The sequence below is a fragment of the Rhyacophila brunnea genome, unplaced genomic scaffold, assembly GCF_057557595.1.
Source record: "Rhyacophila brunnea isolate RB1 unplaced genomic scaffold, BYU_Rbru_1.0 scaffold_2, whole genome shotgun sequence".
Taxonomy (NCBI): domain Eukaryota; kingdom Metazoa; phylum Arthropoda; class Insecta; order Trichoptera; family Rhyacophilidae; genus Rhyacophila; species Rhyacophila brunnea.
Genome location: NW_028232859.1, coordinates 207,760 through 228,928, shown reverse-complemented (window position 1 = coordinate 228,928; position 21,169 = coordinate 207,760). Strand labels below are relative to the sequence as shown.

The following is a 21,169-nucleotide window of genomic DNA, read 5'->3' as shown; positions in this document are numbered from 1 at the left end:
ATCAAAATATTAGCACTTATTGTAACAATTACACGAAGCCGGTTTTTATTGTTGCAATAAGTGCGATATTTTAACAGCAGCAAGATAGGTGCTGTTAAAATATAGCACTTATTGCAACAATAAAAACCGGCTTCGTGTAATTGTTACAATAAGTGCTAATATTTTGATACAAACCTACCCTAAGTTTGATAATATTTTTCACTTTATCACTTTAGCGGTCGATAAGCATAGAATAGACCCACAGGCGCGCATAAACAGGGGCTCGTAGGTCCTAACGCCCCCGCACCCTTAAGAATGAATAAAAAACACTATTTAGTTTGGCGGGTGGAATATGATAATATGTACATACTTGCTTTTAATACTGTAATGTGCCATGGCTAAAAAACGTAACAGTGCGGCAGGGATGACACAAAAGGACACCGACGGTCCTAATAATTATAAATACTATTAGGCCACGCGCACACGATTACAACTTGTGGGTTGCAGCGACACGTAAATGACCATCCCTTCAGTGGATATAGTTATAGGCCAGTTATGAATACTAGAATAAAAGTTATGTTTTTTTATATTTATTTACTGTATTAACAATTACACTTAAATCTTGTACAAAAATCGAAATATTATCAAGTGATGTATTGTACTCTCTCTATCTGTGCACGAATGCGTATACATTTTTTACATACTCGTAATATTATGTATTTACTTGAACTTGATAGATATACCATAATATACTAATCAATAAATTGCTTATTATGAATGACATAATACATTGTAGTTTTAATCGACAAGTATTATTAAATTATGTCATGCTCTTGGTTTACATATTTTTCCGTCGCTACTTTCGCTACGATTATTTCATTTATTTGTTTTATTATTTATGGCACTACAATCCTTGGCGGGTATTAATTGGTTTCTTTCAAAAACTTCATTACTCCTTGATGATCCAGCGCCGACACTCTCCAGTTGCTTTGACCGAGCATTCTTAAATGTCATGTGGCGCAGTCTAACCATCTCAGTTTCGGTTAAGGTATTCACATATCCTCAGAAGATGCGTACATAGCCCACCTTGCTATTAACTACCCCGATATTCATTGAACGCGATCGACTGAGTACAGTCTCTGCATTTGATTGGTCTTGTCGACCCCATAAAAAGTGAGCAGTTATTTATTTTACCTCGACCTCCAGATTCCACTGTTTAATAGCTCCAAACATGGTATTAACCCTTAAATTCGTGGAGGTAACCCTTTAATGTGTATATTACTTTTCGAATCGATCACATTTCACGTATAATGTTATTATGGATTATCAGTGGCATGTGTGAACAAAAACTATAACTATTTTGTCAGCATACTTTGTCCACTGCAGAGAGCTGCAAGTTTGTAAATAAAAATTTTATTATCACAAAAAATATAAAGAATATTACACATTGTTGCTGAAAGGCAACAACGTGCAATTAAGGGATAATACCGCTCAAAATCGTTAAAATATAGTTATTTCATAAACATGTCCAATTTAAATTTTATTAGTTTTCTATGTTCAGGTAGAAGGTAGAACGTTGCTAACTTTCATCGCCGACTTATTGAAATGGTTGAGAGCCACTGGTAGTGTAATCGGTAATCCGTATCATTTACTGATAAATTACATATTTATCTGTTTTTTAATGAAATGCTTAGATTCACGTTTAATAATTCGATACTCATCTGACCAGTGACGTAGTCAATCAGATTAAACAATGCTACTTTATTGGCATATTTAGACATTTTCACAAATTATATTAGAAGGATTTATCCTGTAAATCTATTATATCTGTGGATAGTTTTCATTTTTCCTAATTGGTAACAGAAATTGTACCTGCATGTGTATGGACGTCTATTATATAGACATAATACTACATAAACTACATGTATTTATAACCCCACCCCACCCACGGTGGCCGCGCGGCTTAAGCGTTGGACTATCACGCCGTGGGTCTCAGGTTCGAATCCTGGGTCTGGCAAGTACAGATATTGTTTTTCAATTTGTGTGTGATTCAGGGTATGGACCTAATAGGTTGAGCAAGTGGCTCACATCCATTTCTCGTATATAAACAAAATCTGATAATACAAACCTCTACTCTGTGGAGGCCCATTATGATCCTATTAGGATCGGACATGGTCGAAGAAGAATAATTTATAATACATACCTATACTATGGATGAAGTTTCCATTTTACAATAATTAGCAGTTCTAAATGGCTAACTTCCAGCAGTTTAAAATAAAATAAAATAAATAGGTAGATCCCGTAATGCTCATAACGTCATTATGGACGGGCCAGTGGCGAAGGGTGGAGGTAGGCTATTAAGATTTGACATAAATAATGCACATTAAATTTTGTCAGTCATAAGTATTTGTTTTTATTCAACTAAGAGTACAATTTACAGGTGGCGTCGGTTAAATTTAAAAAAAAAAAAACAATTAAACCCTGACTAAGCCAAACCATAATAGTTTTGGTATGCTTTGGGCGATCCGAAAAAAATATGCACATTTTTTCATTCGTACTTATTTGTTTTCGTTAAATTAAGAATATGTATAATATATTATACATGTTGTTGGTCAGTTTTTAAAATTCATTAAGCCCTTCTTAAACCAAGCCATAATAATATATAAATAATTACAAGATAAAAAGAACTTTTTATATACAACGTTTTAAAATTTTCTGTTGAATCATATAAACTTGACTAGACTAGCTTAAACGATCAAAAAAAATTGTACTTGATAGAAATAATACTGAAATGTCATTTTGACATGTCATATTGATTTCCATAGTAACGCACGTATATATTATTAATTTAGTTGCTAGGACCCCAGACCCCTAGCAACCAATATGGTGTCGAAATAACTTTTCATACAAAACAGAATTGACTGAAAATGAATTCAATTATACTTAAAGATCGCTAAAAGTATTTAAAAAATGCATTGGCATCGTGTTCTAATATATTCTAAAAGTTTCAAATGTCTAGCTAGTCGGGATGTTAGTTAAAAATCGATTGCAAGATTTGTACCGGACGAATAAGAATACGAGCTAAGAAAAACGTTGTAAAATATTATTCTATCTATAAAATATCCAAGATTATGTATGATTTAATGTCATAATTATAGATATTTTATAGATAGACGAGTATTTTTTGACTATCATCCATCATGACTTGGTTTTCGGAAGGATAAATTGAATTTTAAAAACTAACTAATATCATCTGTAAATTGTAGTCTTAGCGCTATGAAAACAAATACGTATAATTGACAAAGCTTAGTATGCACTATTTATATTTGATCTTAATAGCCTACCTCCACCCTTCGCCACTTGGACGGGCATAGGTACCATCTGAAAACGGACAAACAGTTAGAAACAGTTAGAAACGGACAGACAGGTACCTACCAACTGAGGTTAACCGTCTAAAAAGAGACTAGGTTATCGGGTGAATTGTTGAGTTTTCATGGTCATGTAGATATTATGCGTGACGTCATGTTTTATAATATTATGTAGCTCAACTATTAAAATCATGCGCAGGGGTGGGGGTAGGAAATGAAACCGAATGCAAATATTAAAATTCTTCTTGCGGTGGAAATACAAACGCGATTTGAAAATGAGGACGAAAATAGCTGCTGAGATAAATTAACTTCGACATTATTGTGATATTCCGTGATTTTAGTGAAATAAAGGTACGCATATTGTATATTAAATTTAAGCATCTATTACATTCGGTGGCTTCTGTAGAAGATGGTACAGCCATCCACTGAAGTTTGTTGCGTGACTTTCTAATTTACTAACCTCCCTACGTAAATACAGATTGACATTTAATTCGGTCGCCTTACAAATATTTTCCCTCAAATTGATAAAAGCATTCTGGAGTAATAATTTTGAAGGTTATATTATTCTCCACGATTTACTTATATTACTTATACTCGTACCAGGTGCCATGGAAGGACAAAAACCAATAATCTGTGGTATCTTTGTGAGCTAGGCCTGAGTAATCTATAGATTTTGTAGAAAATAATATGTATCTGTCATTATGATTGACTATCTTTTCTCATATTACAACTTAACATGTAATCCTTTACCTACATAAAATATATTAACACCATAAAAGAATATTATCGTAAATATCGTCGTGGTCAAATTGAGAATTAAACCATATTTGGTACATTGTATATCCGTGGTTCTCTTTCTAATTATTATTTTATTTAACATTATATACATACCTACTCAGTAAAATATTACATTCGGTAAGCCTTTTATTGTAATGTATCGTAATTTTGGAGAAATTGCAACAATTTGTGTCTCACAGTGCCATGCCATGCCATACCTATATTAATAAGGTGGATGGGTCATCGATTGGAAGCCAATAACATGCAGTCCATACAAAAAAACTGTCACTGTGTGAACATTTTTCCGATGAAAGAGTATCGAGGGTTTCTTCATCTCCTCTACTCCTAGTGGGTTATGTAGTCAGTATAGTACATACATGCCGTTCATTTTTTTTAATGTCCTGCCACACGGCTGCTCAGTGCAAATGCTTTTTAACCATTAGGTATAGGTATAAGTACATAATAATATTATGCATGATGGACCACACTTTGACAATATTTTTGACCTAATACTTGTGGACTAATATTTTTCGACGCTGTGATTTTTCCCGTGAAGCATACAATGTTTTTTTTTTTTGCTAAAGTTTGACAGCAAATGCCATTGTGCACATGTGTAACAAGTGCTACATGTAATATAATAAGATTGAGACGAACGATGTGGGAGTCTTGACAAAGGAGTAAAACCCGACATACGTATTGAGTAACCCTAGCCAGCATTTAGAATTATGATTAATAGTAATATTTAGTAATTTTAACACATTCAATTTTTTGTTTATCTTTAGTACCTTTTATGGTATTCAAAAATACATTTTCAACAAAAACAATACAGAATAATACAAAAATACACATAATAATACTTGCAAATTTTAAAAGCTAATAATTAAATTAAATTTTAAGAAATTCTCTGTTCAAAAATATTTCAATTAAATTTACCTATCTTTTCAGAAAAAATATTACAATCGTATTTCGGTACCTACTTAAGCTGCATAAAACGAATATTTCAATAATGAATAGTTATGGGGGATTCAATAAATCATCATGACTTATTTAATTATATATTACCTTTGGTAATGTAAAACAATTTAAATTATACATATATCCAAGCCCGGTTTTGCCTATTGCACTGGCTCCCAAGTTGTTTCAAATCATTACCCCAATAGTCAAAGTAACAAACGAGGCAGCCTCAATACATTTAATAAGTTATGATATTATCAATCTTCACATTTTCCTCGCTTAGAGCTTCAATTCGAAATCATTTCATACTCTTTCGCGTGATCTACTGTTTCTTTCACATATATTGCATTGAATTCAGCGTTTCAAATGTAAGCTTAGTCGCATCGGAGAATCCTTATTGTCCAGTACGTGTCGTATGTATGTCACATAATTATACCTACGCATATATACAAATTTAACATTTAACAGAATGTAAAATATATAGAACCCCATTCTGATATTGAATTATGCACAGTAGTCAGTGTTCCAACTGTCATTCGCAAAAATATGCCAAATAGGATGAGAAAATGAGCTACATGGCAGAAAAAATGCTGGATTATCTCAAAAGTATCTAGAAACAAGCATTTTATAAAAATGTATCCAGAAACAAAAACCGAAAAGAATTACGTATTTCACATCTAATAATACCTACTAAGAAATATAATATTTTATGGTATTGTGCGTAGCATTTATTTTATTCACCAGCATGTTGATTTTCAAACAAATCTGGTACCTTTATTATGAGAAGTTTTAAGCTGTTTGCGGTATCCAAAAACGCTTGATTTAACACCAGGGCTAGAAATGGACCGGATCGCCGTTCCGGTGCATCAAGTCCCCAAAATTATCTCTCCGACTCAAGGAAAAATCTTTATAAAACAGATCGCGATTCATTACGTACCTATGGTTTTGGTTTCATTAAAAAGTTAGTGTTATAAAGCTTCCTTTTTTTTAAACTTAAATATGGTTCTTTTCTTGAAATGCTAAATTTCTGTTTTCGAATTTGTAATTGGTATAGAGATAAGCGAAGCGGCATGTACCTACATATAAGGTACAACAATATATTACGAATATAATATAGGTACTATATATCATATTATGAAGAAAAATATTACGTTATATAACTTCACTGGTGTGTGTTATTAATGTTATTATGTTATTAAGTGGATACTTAGGAAAACAATGCCAAGTCTGATTTTCAGACTATAATTATTTTACTCAGTACTCAAAGATATAATTTAAAAATATGTACGTCACAGTATATAATAGTAAATAAACCGACGTCATCGCTCAAATATTACAGCATAGAAGACCTGATAATAGTATATTTGATTGGTACAATCAAATAGTTTTACTGTGGGGTAATTATTTTAAATCATATTGTTCCATCTACTTGCCACTTTTTCAAAAAACCTACAAATTAGAATATTTAGATCCTACGTATTTTTAGTAAAAATACAAAGTATTTTTTACCGAGGTTCGGGCTCCAATAAAACTTTTTCTAAATTATAAACTTACATTAAATTTGAGTGGAAGTTTATCTGCTCTTTAAATTATGTTAAATCGGTTAAAAGAAAACTAAATAATTTAAAAGGTTAATCAAATAAAAATAATATGCACATATTTACATTGCTACTACGTTTATATGGTAAAGTTTTAAATATATTTTTGATAACATTTCAAAAAAAAATACCCTATGGTGGATTAAAATCGAGTGCAGGAGGAGGCGTTTCAAATAAAATTGCGGACGGATCTCTCTAGAGCCCCATAATCTCAGATGATTGATTGTTACTGTTATTTGAACAAAGCATTCGATGTGTCTTTTATAGTTAATATTAAATTAAGACTGTTTATCATTTTTACTGGTAATTCTTGGTAGAACGAGATGTTTCTTAATCATCCAGTATATTATTACAACCTCCGCGCCTCACGTTTCAAACAATCAACAAAATATTATACCTATCTCACAATGCTATTGGCCACCCCTAATAATAATTGATATTTTTAGGGGCAAATACCATTGTATTTCTCAGTTTCGGCAGTGTTTTCGGTGAAAAAAGGGCAAATCAAGCCTATATGGCAGGGATGGCGAACCTATGGCACTGGTGGCACGCGAGATGATTTTGCACGTTATGCCAATGTTTTATTTTGAAGAGAAAACATTACCTATTCAAAAAATACAAAAGAGTTTTACAAATAAATTTTAAAATAATAACGACATAGCCATGCGTATTTTCTTCGATTTTTAATATTATTTTTACGAGTAATATTTACCTATCGATGCGCAAACGGAAACAACAAAATGCGTAAATGACAGATCGCCCTGTATAAAAAATAGCATGCTAATACTAAAAATTTCAAGAATAAGCATCACGTTAGTAAAATAATTGTGGATATATAATTTTATAGGTCGGTCCTAAGGCTTTATTCGTCAATATACTCATAATATTATCGCACTGACCTCATCAGGCGGCGGGAGAAGTCGTCTCGTGAACCTCTGATTCTGATCGATTAACAATGCTTGAAACCAATGAAAATAAAAATATTCAATCAACATATCTGATGAAATTTATCGACATTCGTTCAAATACAAACAGGTGATTGCTATTTTGCTTCAAACATTAACGCTAAAAATGGAATAACATATTATGGAATCGTGGTTAAAATGCTTCCACGATCTCTTTGAACATGGAAAAAATTATTCAAAGAATAAAAGATATAGAAAGGCTAGAAACACGGCGAAATATAGAATCTCAAGAACTCAATTGTAATTTTCCAACTTTCGTAACAGAATTCTTAAAAATGTGTTTTCATCATTTTTTCCTTATGAAAAACTGCCATACAGTCGAAAAATAATAGTTGGGAAATTTTGGCACGCGTACGTAAAAAGGTTGGTCATCACAGTGGCAAAATACCGTCAAACGAATAGTGTTAAATTTAAGATCACTTAAAGCAGGCATGGGCAACCTGCGGCCCAAAGGAAGAATTTGTGCTGCCCAAGGCCCATTTGAAGTTTTCAGCTTTCATATTTTGATGTTGGTATTCATATAAAATAGATATAAAATCCTTCGTAACAAAACTCAAAGTTTATGAAAATCAATTACGGTCAAATAATGCAATTCATTTCCCATTATTAAATGACTTTAATTGTGACCGTAAAGATTTTTTTAAATATTCTAATGAGTCACAAAATTAATTAAGGAATTCGATACTTTCGAAATGTTCAAAATATTCTAACTCCATTTGCGTGGAGGTGAAATCAGTGCCTCCAAATTTACAAATGGAGCTAATAGAACTGCAATCAAGCATAGAGTTAAAGTGCATGTTCGAAGGGAATAAGCTTGAGTTTTATCAGAAATATATCCTCGAAGAAAAAATAAATTTCTAAAATTAAAACGACTGGCAATGTGCATTACAGCAGCATTTGGGACTACATATCGCTGCGAATCGTTCTTTTCGAAATTAACCCAATGCTTACGGGCCCTTTTAATTAATTTTGTAATAAACGTGTTAATTTGCATTTGAAAAGTAATTAGCAAAAACACAATTTTGTGCGGCCCGTAAACATTGGGATAAATGTAGTAAAAACAAAGTGTTGCAGCAGGTTGCTCGATGCAAACATGACCAAGCAATTGCGATGTGCGTCAGCTAAATTACCAATCGATATGAAAAAGATATCAAATAATACACAAAAACAAGTGTCACATTAATTATAGGGTAATAAAATATTTTGAATCAGTTCATTGTTTTAATTTTTTATATGTGTGGCCCACCTATTTTTTTTGGCCCACCAAAAGATTTGGGATGGGTACCCCTGACTTATAGAATATGAGAGATTAAAGATGAATAAAAAAACTTACTGCTCGACGTCTCCTTGCTCATTTTGATAATATTTTTGAGTTGCGCTTTTAAGGATGGATTCACTGGGAAACTAAAGGAGCACTTTTCACTGTCTCACTCGATCGTTGGTCTTGAACGTTTAATTTTTGTATCGATTGTAGACACCTAAAATAAAATAACATTTAAAATTATATATAAATATATATTTGGTAAAAATATCATATGATTAATGTAGTGCGTAAAAGTAAGAGTATAAAAAAATGCATTTGTATGCTCTCAATATGTTAACTTCTTCTAACCAAATTATTTTAATTGTATGGCTGTAAGTAAATAATTACTTTATTCGCTACACAAATGTCATACGATGATGGATAAGATATCTACTTTTCGATATGATCATTATTTTTTAAATATAAATAAGTTTTCTTGTTAACAACATCCACGACGACCCAAAACATTATTGCGTAGATATAATATACGATAAAGTTATTTCATAATTAATCGGATCGTGATTAAATTTAATCTTATTTAAAGGTTTACAAAAGTAAAGAGTCAAATATGAACTATTCTCATGGTGCTTGAAGTTCAATGGGAGTGCGACTGGCAGCATATTCATTTGCTAGTTTGAGACGCAAACTAATATTTTTCTCGGTGATTAATGAAGCGGGTCGGTACGTTTCATTTATATAGGATCTGTTATACTTTTAAATTGACAAAAACTTTATCGATTCAATACTATAATATTGAGTATTTCGTACCCGAATTGTAAATGTGTTTAGCGAATATATATAAAATGATAAGATTTTATTAAAAAAAAAATATCATTTACGTATGACCTTACACATTTTTACGTAGTTTAATTTATTTGTACGATAAGATTTTGATAAATCAACGTAAACACCGAGGATAATATGTTTATATTTCCTTTTAATCTATTTCATATAATATTGATTAGAAAACTATTTATTTAATTATTAGTGAACGGATTTTGATGAAATTTAAACTGGAATCCTGATCTTTTCTTCCAAAAATTTCAATCGGTATAGCATAATATTAATTTCTCTCTGTTACTTTGTGCATGGATTTAATTTTAATTGATAAATAATATTTTAAAATTACAGATGTACAATATCTACTCTCGATGACACGAAGAAATGCTTGTCATGTCCGTTTAATTGTAACTTTAAATAAATTATGTACTTAGGTACAATTCTATATTTTAAATGTTATTAATATGCAATTATTGAGAAGCGAGCCATTTCGATTTCGATGTACCGACACCAGAAGAAGCTTTTGCGATTTAATAACAAAATAAAGTTGATGTATTTTATTGAAAATTGTGAAATAACAATTAAAAATACCTACTTCCAAATAGATCACAAATAGTATTATACATATTAATGGGATGAATTGGTTACATAAATGGAAGCCAATCTTTTGAAACGTAAAATTGAAGAACATTGTGGCAATATACCAAAATATGCAGTGCGAAACAACAATAAGATATTAGAGTTTTTGGTGAAAGTGACCACTTTTCCATCATTATACAGCGACAATTATTTGAATCACTTTATTCACAAAAAGAACCAAAAATATCTTCTGTTGTCCAGTAAACATGTTATTTTCTAAAATGTAATCACGCTATCATAAAAAGAATTTGAAATGACATGCGACATTTTATAATCAACGCCTTTCCGTTAATACAGATAATAATAAATAAGATACTGACACTTGACTCGGCGACAATATTAAATTTATTAAAGCGAAGAGCTTTGTATTGTATTCGCCAAAAAAATCCGTTTCTCAATTTATTTCTCTATTCCAAACAAAATAAATAAGCCTAGGATAAACAGTCATCACTAATCAAAAAAGGTCTGCCCAATTTCTTTTGGTATATTTAAGTATAAATAAATATTAAAGAACTTACATGATATTTTAAACAGTGAGTAAAAACTAAATTCTATAATAGTACCTACTATCTAGTATGATTTGATCGTAATATGTGAGTCATGCCTTCCTTGATCTATGAATATTTGAAAACAATAAAATATATTACCTAGTTAGTTACAGTGGTTACTCAAACATAATACTGATTTTAATTATAAAATAAAATATATTAACAACTTGATCATGATCCTTTTGAAAATTTCAAAGGAAACATGATTATACCTATTAAGGATAATAAAACTTTTTATAAAATTCAAAATACTTTTGGATCACCGAATTGAATGCACGTCTCTATTGTTTAACAGTATAATTAATTTTCTCCCAAAATAATACAACGAAATGTCGCTCAATTAAAGTGAATTATAATTAATAATAACGATACAATAATTTATTATTAAGCACTTAAAACAGAAGAGACTATAAATAGTTTGATCTTAAAATTAACATATGAAGATATTATGTAGAACTGAGAAGACCATAGAAAAATACCAAGTGCAGTTATCAAAATCAATTTACCGTAGTATTGTTTATAGAGTGTTATCGCAATAAAATGATATCGCACGGTGTTTGTGAAAGTACGTCCTTTCACGTTCGCGTTCCGCCGGTAAATGTTGCGATGCGACTGCGGACTGGCGCTGTCGACCGCTCGCCGTAGATTATGTGGCGGGTGGCCGCAGAATCCGCGCCACATTTTGCTAATCCCTTCCCTTACCGCTTGGCTCGCCGCGCTAGGTGCATCCCCATTCCCCATTCCCCGGGCCGTCGCGGCGCCCGCTACGCCGTTCGCAGCGTTTCGCAGCCCGTAGGAAAACACCGTCTTCTCAGACTCGGAGCGGTGACTCAGACATCGATTTTGTTTCTGCAGAGGTGGGTATCCCATCATACGTGTCTTCGTGGTGGTGTCCGCAACGTTATATAATTATTATTACAATGTATATTCGCAGTTTACCCATTACGCATACACCTACCATATGTTTTGTTCAATTTACTTTTTTTGAAAAAAAATTATAATTTATAGTGGGAATTTCATTTTTAATCTGAGTTCTACTAAAATTATATAATTACAAGATAAAAAGAACTTATTATATACAACGTTTTTAAATTTTCTGTTGAATCATATAAACTTGACTTGACTAGCTTCAACCATAAAAAAAAATGTTCTTGATAGACATACTGAATAAATATAGAATACTTAAATGTCATTTTTATATTTCATATTAACGTAACACACGTATATATTAATAATTTAGTTGCTATGACCCCTAGCAACCAATAATAGTGTTTTGCTTTTTACGGATTTCTTCCGAAATAACTTTTTATACAAAACAGAATTAACTGAAAACGAATTCAATTCTACTTAAAGCTGGCTAAAAGTATTAAAAGAATGCATTGGCATCGTGTTCTGATATATTCTAAAAGTTTCAAATGACTAGCTAGTCGAGAAGTTAGTTAAAAATCGATTGCAAGATTTGTACTGGATAAACAAACTGGACAAATAAGAATACGACCAAATAAAAACGTTGTAAAATGAATATGGCAACAGAGTCTGATGTCTTATATGTATTCGCATTTAAAATTTTATAAACAATCATTTTAGTTTGTTTATATGTTTCGTTTCTTTGTATTTTGGTACGTTTTAAGACAGTGATACCTAAACTTGTATCGTTGTAGAAATATACTAAATATTCTGTTAAACCTTGAGGGATTTCTATCTAGTTGACACACATTAGATTCGATAGGGATGAAATGTCTAGTTGTTAGCTACTGTTAACGAAATATAATTGTACAATAACACAATTACACAAGGCATATATTCTACCAAGTTAAACTTACAAAAAATGTACTGTATTTTATTTTCTTAATTCTGTTAACCGACAACCTAAATATTTTTTCCTCAATTGCAAAATAAATTATTGCCGAACTGTGGTTGGGTATCACTGGTAAGGACATCTTTATATATGGACCAAAATTAAAGACAACATACTTACGACTTGAGTATTCATATTTTTTTATCATTGTTCTAAGCCAGTGTTTCCCAACCGATGTGTTGCGGTTTTTTGAAAAAGATAATAATTGCAAAGGGATTATTATTTTAAGCATTTTTTTTTAATTTATAAAGTGTGTCGCTAACTCAAACATGTTGTAAAACTGATTCTAGCAATTTATAGCTTACAAATTGATTAAAAATGCGTATGACGTAAAAACTTATTCTGCCGAGAGTCAGAGACTCTGTAAACTTCTATATTATGGAAGTCAAAACCTCCCACTAAATAAAATAATTTCCGCTAGCATTTCATATCTTCTTGGGGTCATTATGTTTCTTCTTGTTTTTTTTTTTCAAGAAATTTCATACTTAAATACGAATCAGCGACAAAACATTCGATTATTTTATCTTAATACATTTCAAAGGTTAAAAGTTTTTCAAATCATAATATCATGGTATGCCACGCTACTCATTGATTCTCATAAATAATATGGTTAAAATCACTGGGGAAACAGATTACTATTTTTAATTCCGTTTACAGTGATGACTAATAATTGGAGTTTTGATTTAACAAAAATATTTTTTATACGGCATTCCAATAATTAATAATGTACATATTGTGGTTTTTGAATATTCAGTAGGAATTAGGTACTTCTTTATGGTTTTATATTGAAGTGACCGATACGAACTTAACGTATGTCTGTTTTTTTACGATATTTTAGTAATTTTGTATAATTGAAGTGTAATTATATAAAAATATGTAGATGTAGATACCTATTTAATTGTTTTGAAGTTTGACTTTCCAATTTGTCAAAGTTTTATTTCGCTTTCACTTCCCCGTCATAACCCTCACGACTAGAGTTGGGTTTCGGGAATTTCCCGACGGGAATTCTCGAGAAATTTTCGAGATTTTTCATCCCGAATCTCGAAAATTGAAATTTTTAACATTTCGGGAAATCCCGGATCTCGAGAATCTTTTCTCGGGTTTCGGGATTTCTTTATTATCAAATATTAATTGAAAAAACGATTTTCTACATGACAAAAGTGGACAGAAAACACAAAAAGTTGAAGTTGAAGACTGATCGGGGTATTTAACACAATTAAGCCAACGTCGACTCAAAATGAGCCCATTTTAATAAGTAATGTTTTGAATTATTTTTGTTTTCCTACTTCTATTTTGTTTGTCTTCTTACATAAACAAAAAAACATATTGTTTTGGAATTTGTCTATTATTACAATGATTTTATGATTTTTACAGTTTTTTTTAATTTCCCGATATCTCGAGAATTCTTTTCTGGAAATTCCAAATCTCGAAAATTTTATCTTTTTTTCATTTCGGGAAATCCCGAATCTCGAGATTGAGATTTTCTCGGGAAATACCCAACTCTACTCACGACTGAGAATTATTTCCTTCACTAGAAAAGAGATATCGCGGACCAGCCTTCAACTAGTGGTTGGTACTATAGATTTTTCAGTTAATCCAATCAATCGGTCACTCCACCTCATCAAAGTTCGCTCTTTGTCGCTTTTATCACACATATTGCCAGTTAGTAGTCGTTAATCTTTCAAAGTGTTCTGGATCACGGCAAACAGTATGTCTAAACTCTAAAGAATCGGAAAAAACGACGCAGGTGCAAAGATGAAGCCTATTGCTTATTATTGTCATCAGTGCTTACTAATTATATTATGAATATTTTTTTTTAATTTCCTACTATAGTAAGAAACAATTAATATGTCATTATTTGAATCGGTTTCATAATATGTCCCAATATTTTTAACTAATAGTATCTTAAGATATAATTGCTTTGGCAGGAAAGCAAAAGCATGAGCATACTACGAAAAAATATATATCTCAAAGATCTTGTTCCAGGTGGTGTCATTTTTAATTTCCCTATAAAATCATGGAAGAGTTTAACGTAAGTGCCATTTTTGTATGAAGAAAGAAACAGCAGAGAAGCTAATCTTGAGAGTTTTTATGGATTTTCCGAGTGATAGAAAAAAGATATAGGAAGAAAAACTAGCTGGGTAGATAGATTAGCTAGATAATCGAAAAATTCAAAATAAAGAGAGAAATCACAATATGTTTCCTATCCTCTCAAATTATTTCTCGAAAATTATATCTCTACATATCAGTATTAAATAGATAACATATTATTATTATGTAAATGTGTCATTGAGAGGGAGAGAGGGAGAAGACCTAATAAATGGGGTAAAATCCTTTGAAAAATAAACTGAAACGAAAACAAAGGAATCGTTTTTTTTAATCTGGCCGTGAAGGAAAACAATTTTTGAGACTCACATAATAGTTTGACAGATATACAGTGCAGTAATAAAATAGTAAGGTAATAATAAAGTTTAAATGTGATTTTATTCAAAATGTTTTCTGATACACAACTTCACGTCCAATAATGTTGACTGATGGCACTGCCACCTGGTAATTTTTAGTACTATATGAATGGTACTTAAATAGATTTCCTCCAAGGATATGAAAAAATGTATGTATTTTTCCAGTTATTAGATACATAATGATATTATATCGTTTATAAAATCAATAAATTTGTTAACATAATCTCATCATAAAACTTATGTTTGCTTTAAAATCAGAACTAGCCACTACTTATAAGTTGACAAATATGGAGACAATATGATAAAATGTCTCAAGTCTCTGATTAAACGATTATAAAGATTAAATTCGCACCTTATCATCATTCAATTAGGTACCTACCTAACTACATACGTAACATTATTATGCTTGTGTATGATAATATTGATTGATAGTAGTTGATATATAGGTAGGTATCTTATTTGTGTTTTATCTTATGACCGCGGTGGGCTGACATCTGAACAAAGTTCTGATGCTTCCGCTCGTTGTTGGTAACAATTAATTGATAAAAGTTTTTTTTTTCAGCTGTCGTTTGAAATACGCTAATTCGCTAATTCGCTAGTCGACAACAGGTACTGTTACACCCACGAATGGTCCCCATTTGGGGATGTCTCTGTAGATCTAGAGAAACCCGAACCAATATCAAGCCGACACATAGTAAGGGTTGATTGCGAAAATAAATAATAATAAAACCGCCAATGCTGTAAATTCAAATACGTCAAAAATTGATTAATTAAAGTTAGAGAAGCAGAAGAGGAGAAGATTTTTGACAGTAAAATCATCAACACGTGTATTTCGAGCTCCGCAAAAAATTGAAATTATATAAAATGTAGCCCCAAGTATTCTCCAAATAAAATTTCGCCGTTTCCGATCACAATTCCGGTGTTTAATTTGTTCATCCCTGAAGTCCCAATGACAGACGATAAAAAGCACAAATAAAGCGAGGAAAGAGCCATCTTCTCGCTCTCGACTTGGATGGAGGTGTCAGTACCCACAACTAAATTAATTACTGCGACCGAACAAACAAATATATTTTTTAGTTGATTTAAATTTTGAGCGGTATTTCTGTGTATGTGTTCTAAAATTTAAAATGCTTCGGGAAAAAAACTGTCGGTTGCGGTTTACTTCCGTCTTTGATGAGTTTCTTTCAATTTGCGACGAATTTATGTTTTCAAATTTCGCATGGCGACACAATCGACACAATCTCAGTAGACCGCTTCGACAAATTCGACACGGTCAGCTTAAAGTAATTTAATGTCACCTTATATCAGCAAATGTCAACAGAATGCTAAAAATTCAATAGCAAAAAAAACTCATTGATGAAACTCCGTAAGGTGATTAAAAATTGTCACGGGTTTGCCAATGTCAATGATGTTATTGTCATGTAGGTGACTACTTCCCAATAACTATTATTATTAATTAGAACAATATTAGGCATGTATAGTCGTATAAACACCCGCCTTGGCACTCAACTGCATTTTAGGAGATTTTCGTTAAAATCAGGGACACTTTTATAGGTTGGTATGAATATTTTTATTTTAGTTTAGTCGGCATTTTAAGGTTCGACGTGCATTGTAAAGGTCGAAAATGAAGAATTTCGGGTATCTTCGAGAGCTAGGACTGAAAAATCTGGAGACTTTGTAGACAGGAGATGTCGGCTTATAATGTCGTAGACACCATGTTCGAAACCTGGGTTTGGCAAATAAACATATTGTTTTTCAATTTGTCTTTGGACCTAATAGGTTGAGCAAGTGGCAAACATCCATTTCTCGTAAAAACAAAAATCTGTTAATACAAACAAACCTTCACTCTGTGGAAGTCCATATGATTCAATTAGGATCGGACATGGTCAAAATAAGAAGGACAGAAGAGGATGTATATTTATATACATATTATATATGTCATTATGATGCCATATATCGTTTCATTTTAGTAACTAACATTTAATTATTAAATTATAAAATGGAATCGTCGTTTACATCGATTATTTATTTTATTATTACTTTGGTAAATCACATCGTTAGATGATAAAAAAAAATAAAGGAAAAGTTAATCAGACTCAAAAATACATTAAATAAAATTGTTACATACCATGTTTAAATAAAACATAATTTAGTTATCTTCTCTATATTTCCATTATAACGCACAAGATTTGAGAATGTAAAATTCTTTTTTTGAACTTATGTACATATTAATTTGAAAACACCTCAGATTTATAAAAATCTTTGAAAGACGCCCAGCAGAACTCAAATCCGCATCCACTGGATTCGCACCAATTTGGTTTACCAATTTAGCTAAGTGCATCCCAACTACTAGGTAGTTTTGGGGGCATGACTCAATTGGTAAAGCACATTGGCGTGAATCCAGTGGATTCGGGGATTCGAGTTAGAGTCCCGTCGAGCATCGTGTTTTTTTCAACGATTTTTTCTTGTATGTATGGTTAGATGTTTTCAAATTAAGTATACATGTTTTTTGTATTTTATTTGTTCAAACAACGCAGCGTTTAACCGACCTGTGAGATAACGAAAAAAATATATGAAGTAAAATAAACAATTCACAAATTGATCAGTAACATGAGTTCTTAATAATAATTGTATCATTATATTATTATTACAATAGCGTTGCGTTGGTACGGAAACACTTAGCAGAATAAAATAATATAATATGTATTTATTCTACTAAAGTGAAAATACTAGTTTCTTATAAAAACAGCAAATAATATTGATAGAACAATCATTGAATCAGTTTTTAAGATTTAGAAATTAACAGATAGGTAGGTAGGCCAGTTAGGTGATGTTAGATACAATTAATCCCTCATTTGATAAAGACAAATTAATAATTGATCCCCATCGATAGGTGCGTGATAACTGATACTATCGATGTTATCGGATATGTCTGTATGTGTGTATGTGTGTATGTGTGCATGTGCAGACAGGGCCGTTATAAGATGGTCATAGACACTTTTATTTGTATAGGCTTGTATCTGAAACTTTTACTCCATTATGAGAATGCAAATTTTATCGTAAATTCCAATGCGACACGACCACCCCTCATCTTCTTCTGACAAAAATTTCTGGACCTGAAACTGCTTCGCGGCGTGGATGCTGCATTCACATACAACAAACGACTGCATCCAAATAGGTAGTAGTATTAGTAAAATTTCATGGGTAGGAGAGTTAAATACCTAGTAGGCCCATATTATGCAAAACGACTTCAGAACAAATAATAAGTAATACGATATTTACAGATAAATAGAAATGTTTTATTCCTGTCTGATAGAAGATAGAGAATCTATAAGAGAGTTCTTCATACTCTATGTTAATACTGGCGTACATCAACACTATTCCTGTAAGAAGTGGCGTATGTTTTACAACGATTTTCTTAGCTCGTATTCTTATTTGTCCAATCGATTTTTAACTAACATCCCGAATAGCTAGCTAGACATTTGAAACTTTCAGAATATATCAGAAGACGATGTCAATGCATTTAGCCATATTTAAGTAGCATTGAATTCATTTTCAGTTAATTCTGTTTTGTATGACAAGTTATTTCGACACCATTATTGGTCGCTAGGGATCTGAGGTCCTAGCAACTAAATTATTAATATATACGTGCATTACTATGGAAATTAATATGAATGTCAAAATGACATTTCAGTATTATTTCTATCAAACACAATTTTTTTTTGATCGTTTAAGCTAGTCAAGTCAAGTTTATATGATTCAACAGAAAATTTAAAAACCTTGTATATAAAAAGTTCTTTTTATCTTGTAATTATATATGATCTGCATAAATCAAAAGTAGTGTGTAGGTGCATAATAATTAAGAATAAATAAACCATCTACTTGATCTAGCTCTAGTACCTACATACAATCAAGGTAAATGCCTTCGATGCGGGACGATTCTGTTGGTGTATATTTTGTTCAATCTTACTTTATATAGGTAGGTAGGTACCTACTATTTTATTTATTAGGTAAAATATGCCGATTACCATTGAGTATAGAAAATTATTGAAATCCGGGCCCGAGCAGTAAGGAGACTTAAGAAAACCGTGACTTTGTCGGTAGAGGCGAAAAATGACTTCATGCCATTTAAAACACCCACAATTTCAATTAAAATGTATATAATATTATTGTATAACAAGTTACTCATATGTAGATGCATATTATCGCTAAAACAAAAGAAAACCACATAAAAACAGTAACGGAATTCATTGCATATACCTATTGTAAAACGTACGTTTTTCGATTTACCCACTTTACCTCGCGGGTATTGAAATATTACGTCGTGTTTTCAATGAAGTAGCTTCTTCGTTCATTTATTATATGAATATGTTCACAAAAGATAAAAAAATAACAATAACAATGCAAATTGCGATGCAGTAATAATGATTGCCTTAATTTAATTGCAATTATGAAAATTGCCTACATAGAAAATTTTCCACGATGAAAATCTACTCAGGTGATCAATCTTATTTTTCATTGAACGCATCCATTGGCGTTTCGTTTCAAAAGTCAAGATTGAATAATAATAATAATTGGGTTAATATTACGAGACACGCAGAAAGAATAAAATGAAGTATCGACAGATCGACGTCGAGACAACTGACGTCGACAACACCCCGTAGGATAGTGACGCCGACGCGCATAGAGAGCACGGATGAAGTAGAAAATATACAACTCATAATTTGGAGATGGCTGAGAAGGCCCAGGTACATCCTGATAGCAGGTATAGTAAATAAATTGCATAGGTAAGTAAGTAAGTGAGTGCCAATTAAACAAGGCGGTGGGTAGTGAATACCATACGAGGAGCAACACTTATCCAATCGTATTTTGTCCACCCAGGACAAAATTGAGTTTGAAACGGATTTCTGTTAATTATTTCAAACTCTCATCGATTCAATAAAAGATACGCGACAATTCGTGTCCTACAATGTTCAAAGTTAACTATTCACATGAAATGAATTTTGTCCATGGTAGTGATTGCTTCAAAATGAATTGTGTTCATGTCAGCATTTTTGCCTATAATTTAGGGGTTTCTTTCTAACCTTTCCTAAACTTTCTAACCTCACTTTCGTACTGTCAAAGAAACTAGCCGATCGTGTCTTTGGACGTGTTGTAAAAAAAATACGAAAACATTCCGATATTATCAATCTGCAACAATATACTGATATATATATAAAGAAGTAGGATAAGTTAGAATGATGTTTAGGCAAAGACTGGAGTATTTTGTCCACATGGTTGCATTAAATTAAGTTGTGTCCATACTTATATAATTAATATTTCCTAAATGAACAAAAAATCATCTTTTTGTTTTATTCTCTTCTTTTTAGACACATTCCCGGATTGCATCAATATATATACTTAAATTCTTTTATATTATCTGAATAATGCAGCGATTTCCAAACCAGGAGGCGCGAAAAGTTTTACACAGTTATTATTAGCCACAGGTTTTCAGTTTGCAAATGCATAGCTTATTAAACGGCCGCTAGTTATATCAACATTAAAAAACAGTCCTATAAAAGGTTGTTTGGAAACCTGTCCGAAAATATGGAGACTAATTTTATAATACCTCACTTTTATACTATTGTGAAGCGTGCTGGCTATCTCGTGAAAAATGAAATAAAAGGGTCAAATCATAATGTTGAAATTTGAGGCAAATTTGTTTAGGAACGATAATTTTGTTGTTAAACTTGTCTGTTCGGTTGAAATTTAAAAAAAATGAGTGAATAAATCAATGCAAGGACCACTAATGCATTCACTGATTTAAAAAGACAAAGTGAAGGCATTCATAAAAAATTGGAGCTTTATAAATCAAATGGCGTGTAAGCAATTAAATATTATAAATTAAATAAATATTTATTATTCTAGTCTAGGTTAAGCTGGATATTTTAAAATGTAT

The 21,169-nt window shown here is 31.6% G+C and overlaps 1 protein-coding gene across 1 annotated transcript in view; it reads right to left on the bottom strand.

The window, feature by feature from the left end:
- The window catches only part of LOC147071642 (aquaporin AQPAn.G-like), a 128,010-nt gene extending 116,451 nt beyond the window's left edge, over positions 1-11,559 (bottom strand). The window contains exons 1-2 of the mRNA XM_085946827.1: positions 11,418-11,559; positions 8,975-9,119 (exon numbers count right to left, since the gene is read on the bottom strand). Coding sequence (XP_085802953.1) covers positions 8,975-8,996 — 22 coding nt within the window. The 5' untranslated portion in view covers positions 8,997-9,119; positions 11,418-11,559. The remainder of the gene's footprint in view (positions 1-8,974; positions 9,120-11,417) is intronic.
- Between the last annotated feature and the right edge of the window lie 9,610 nt (positions 11,560-21,169).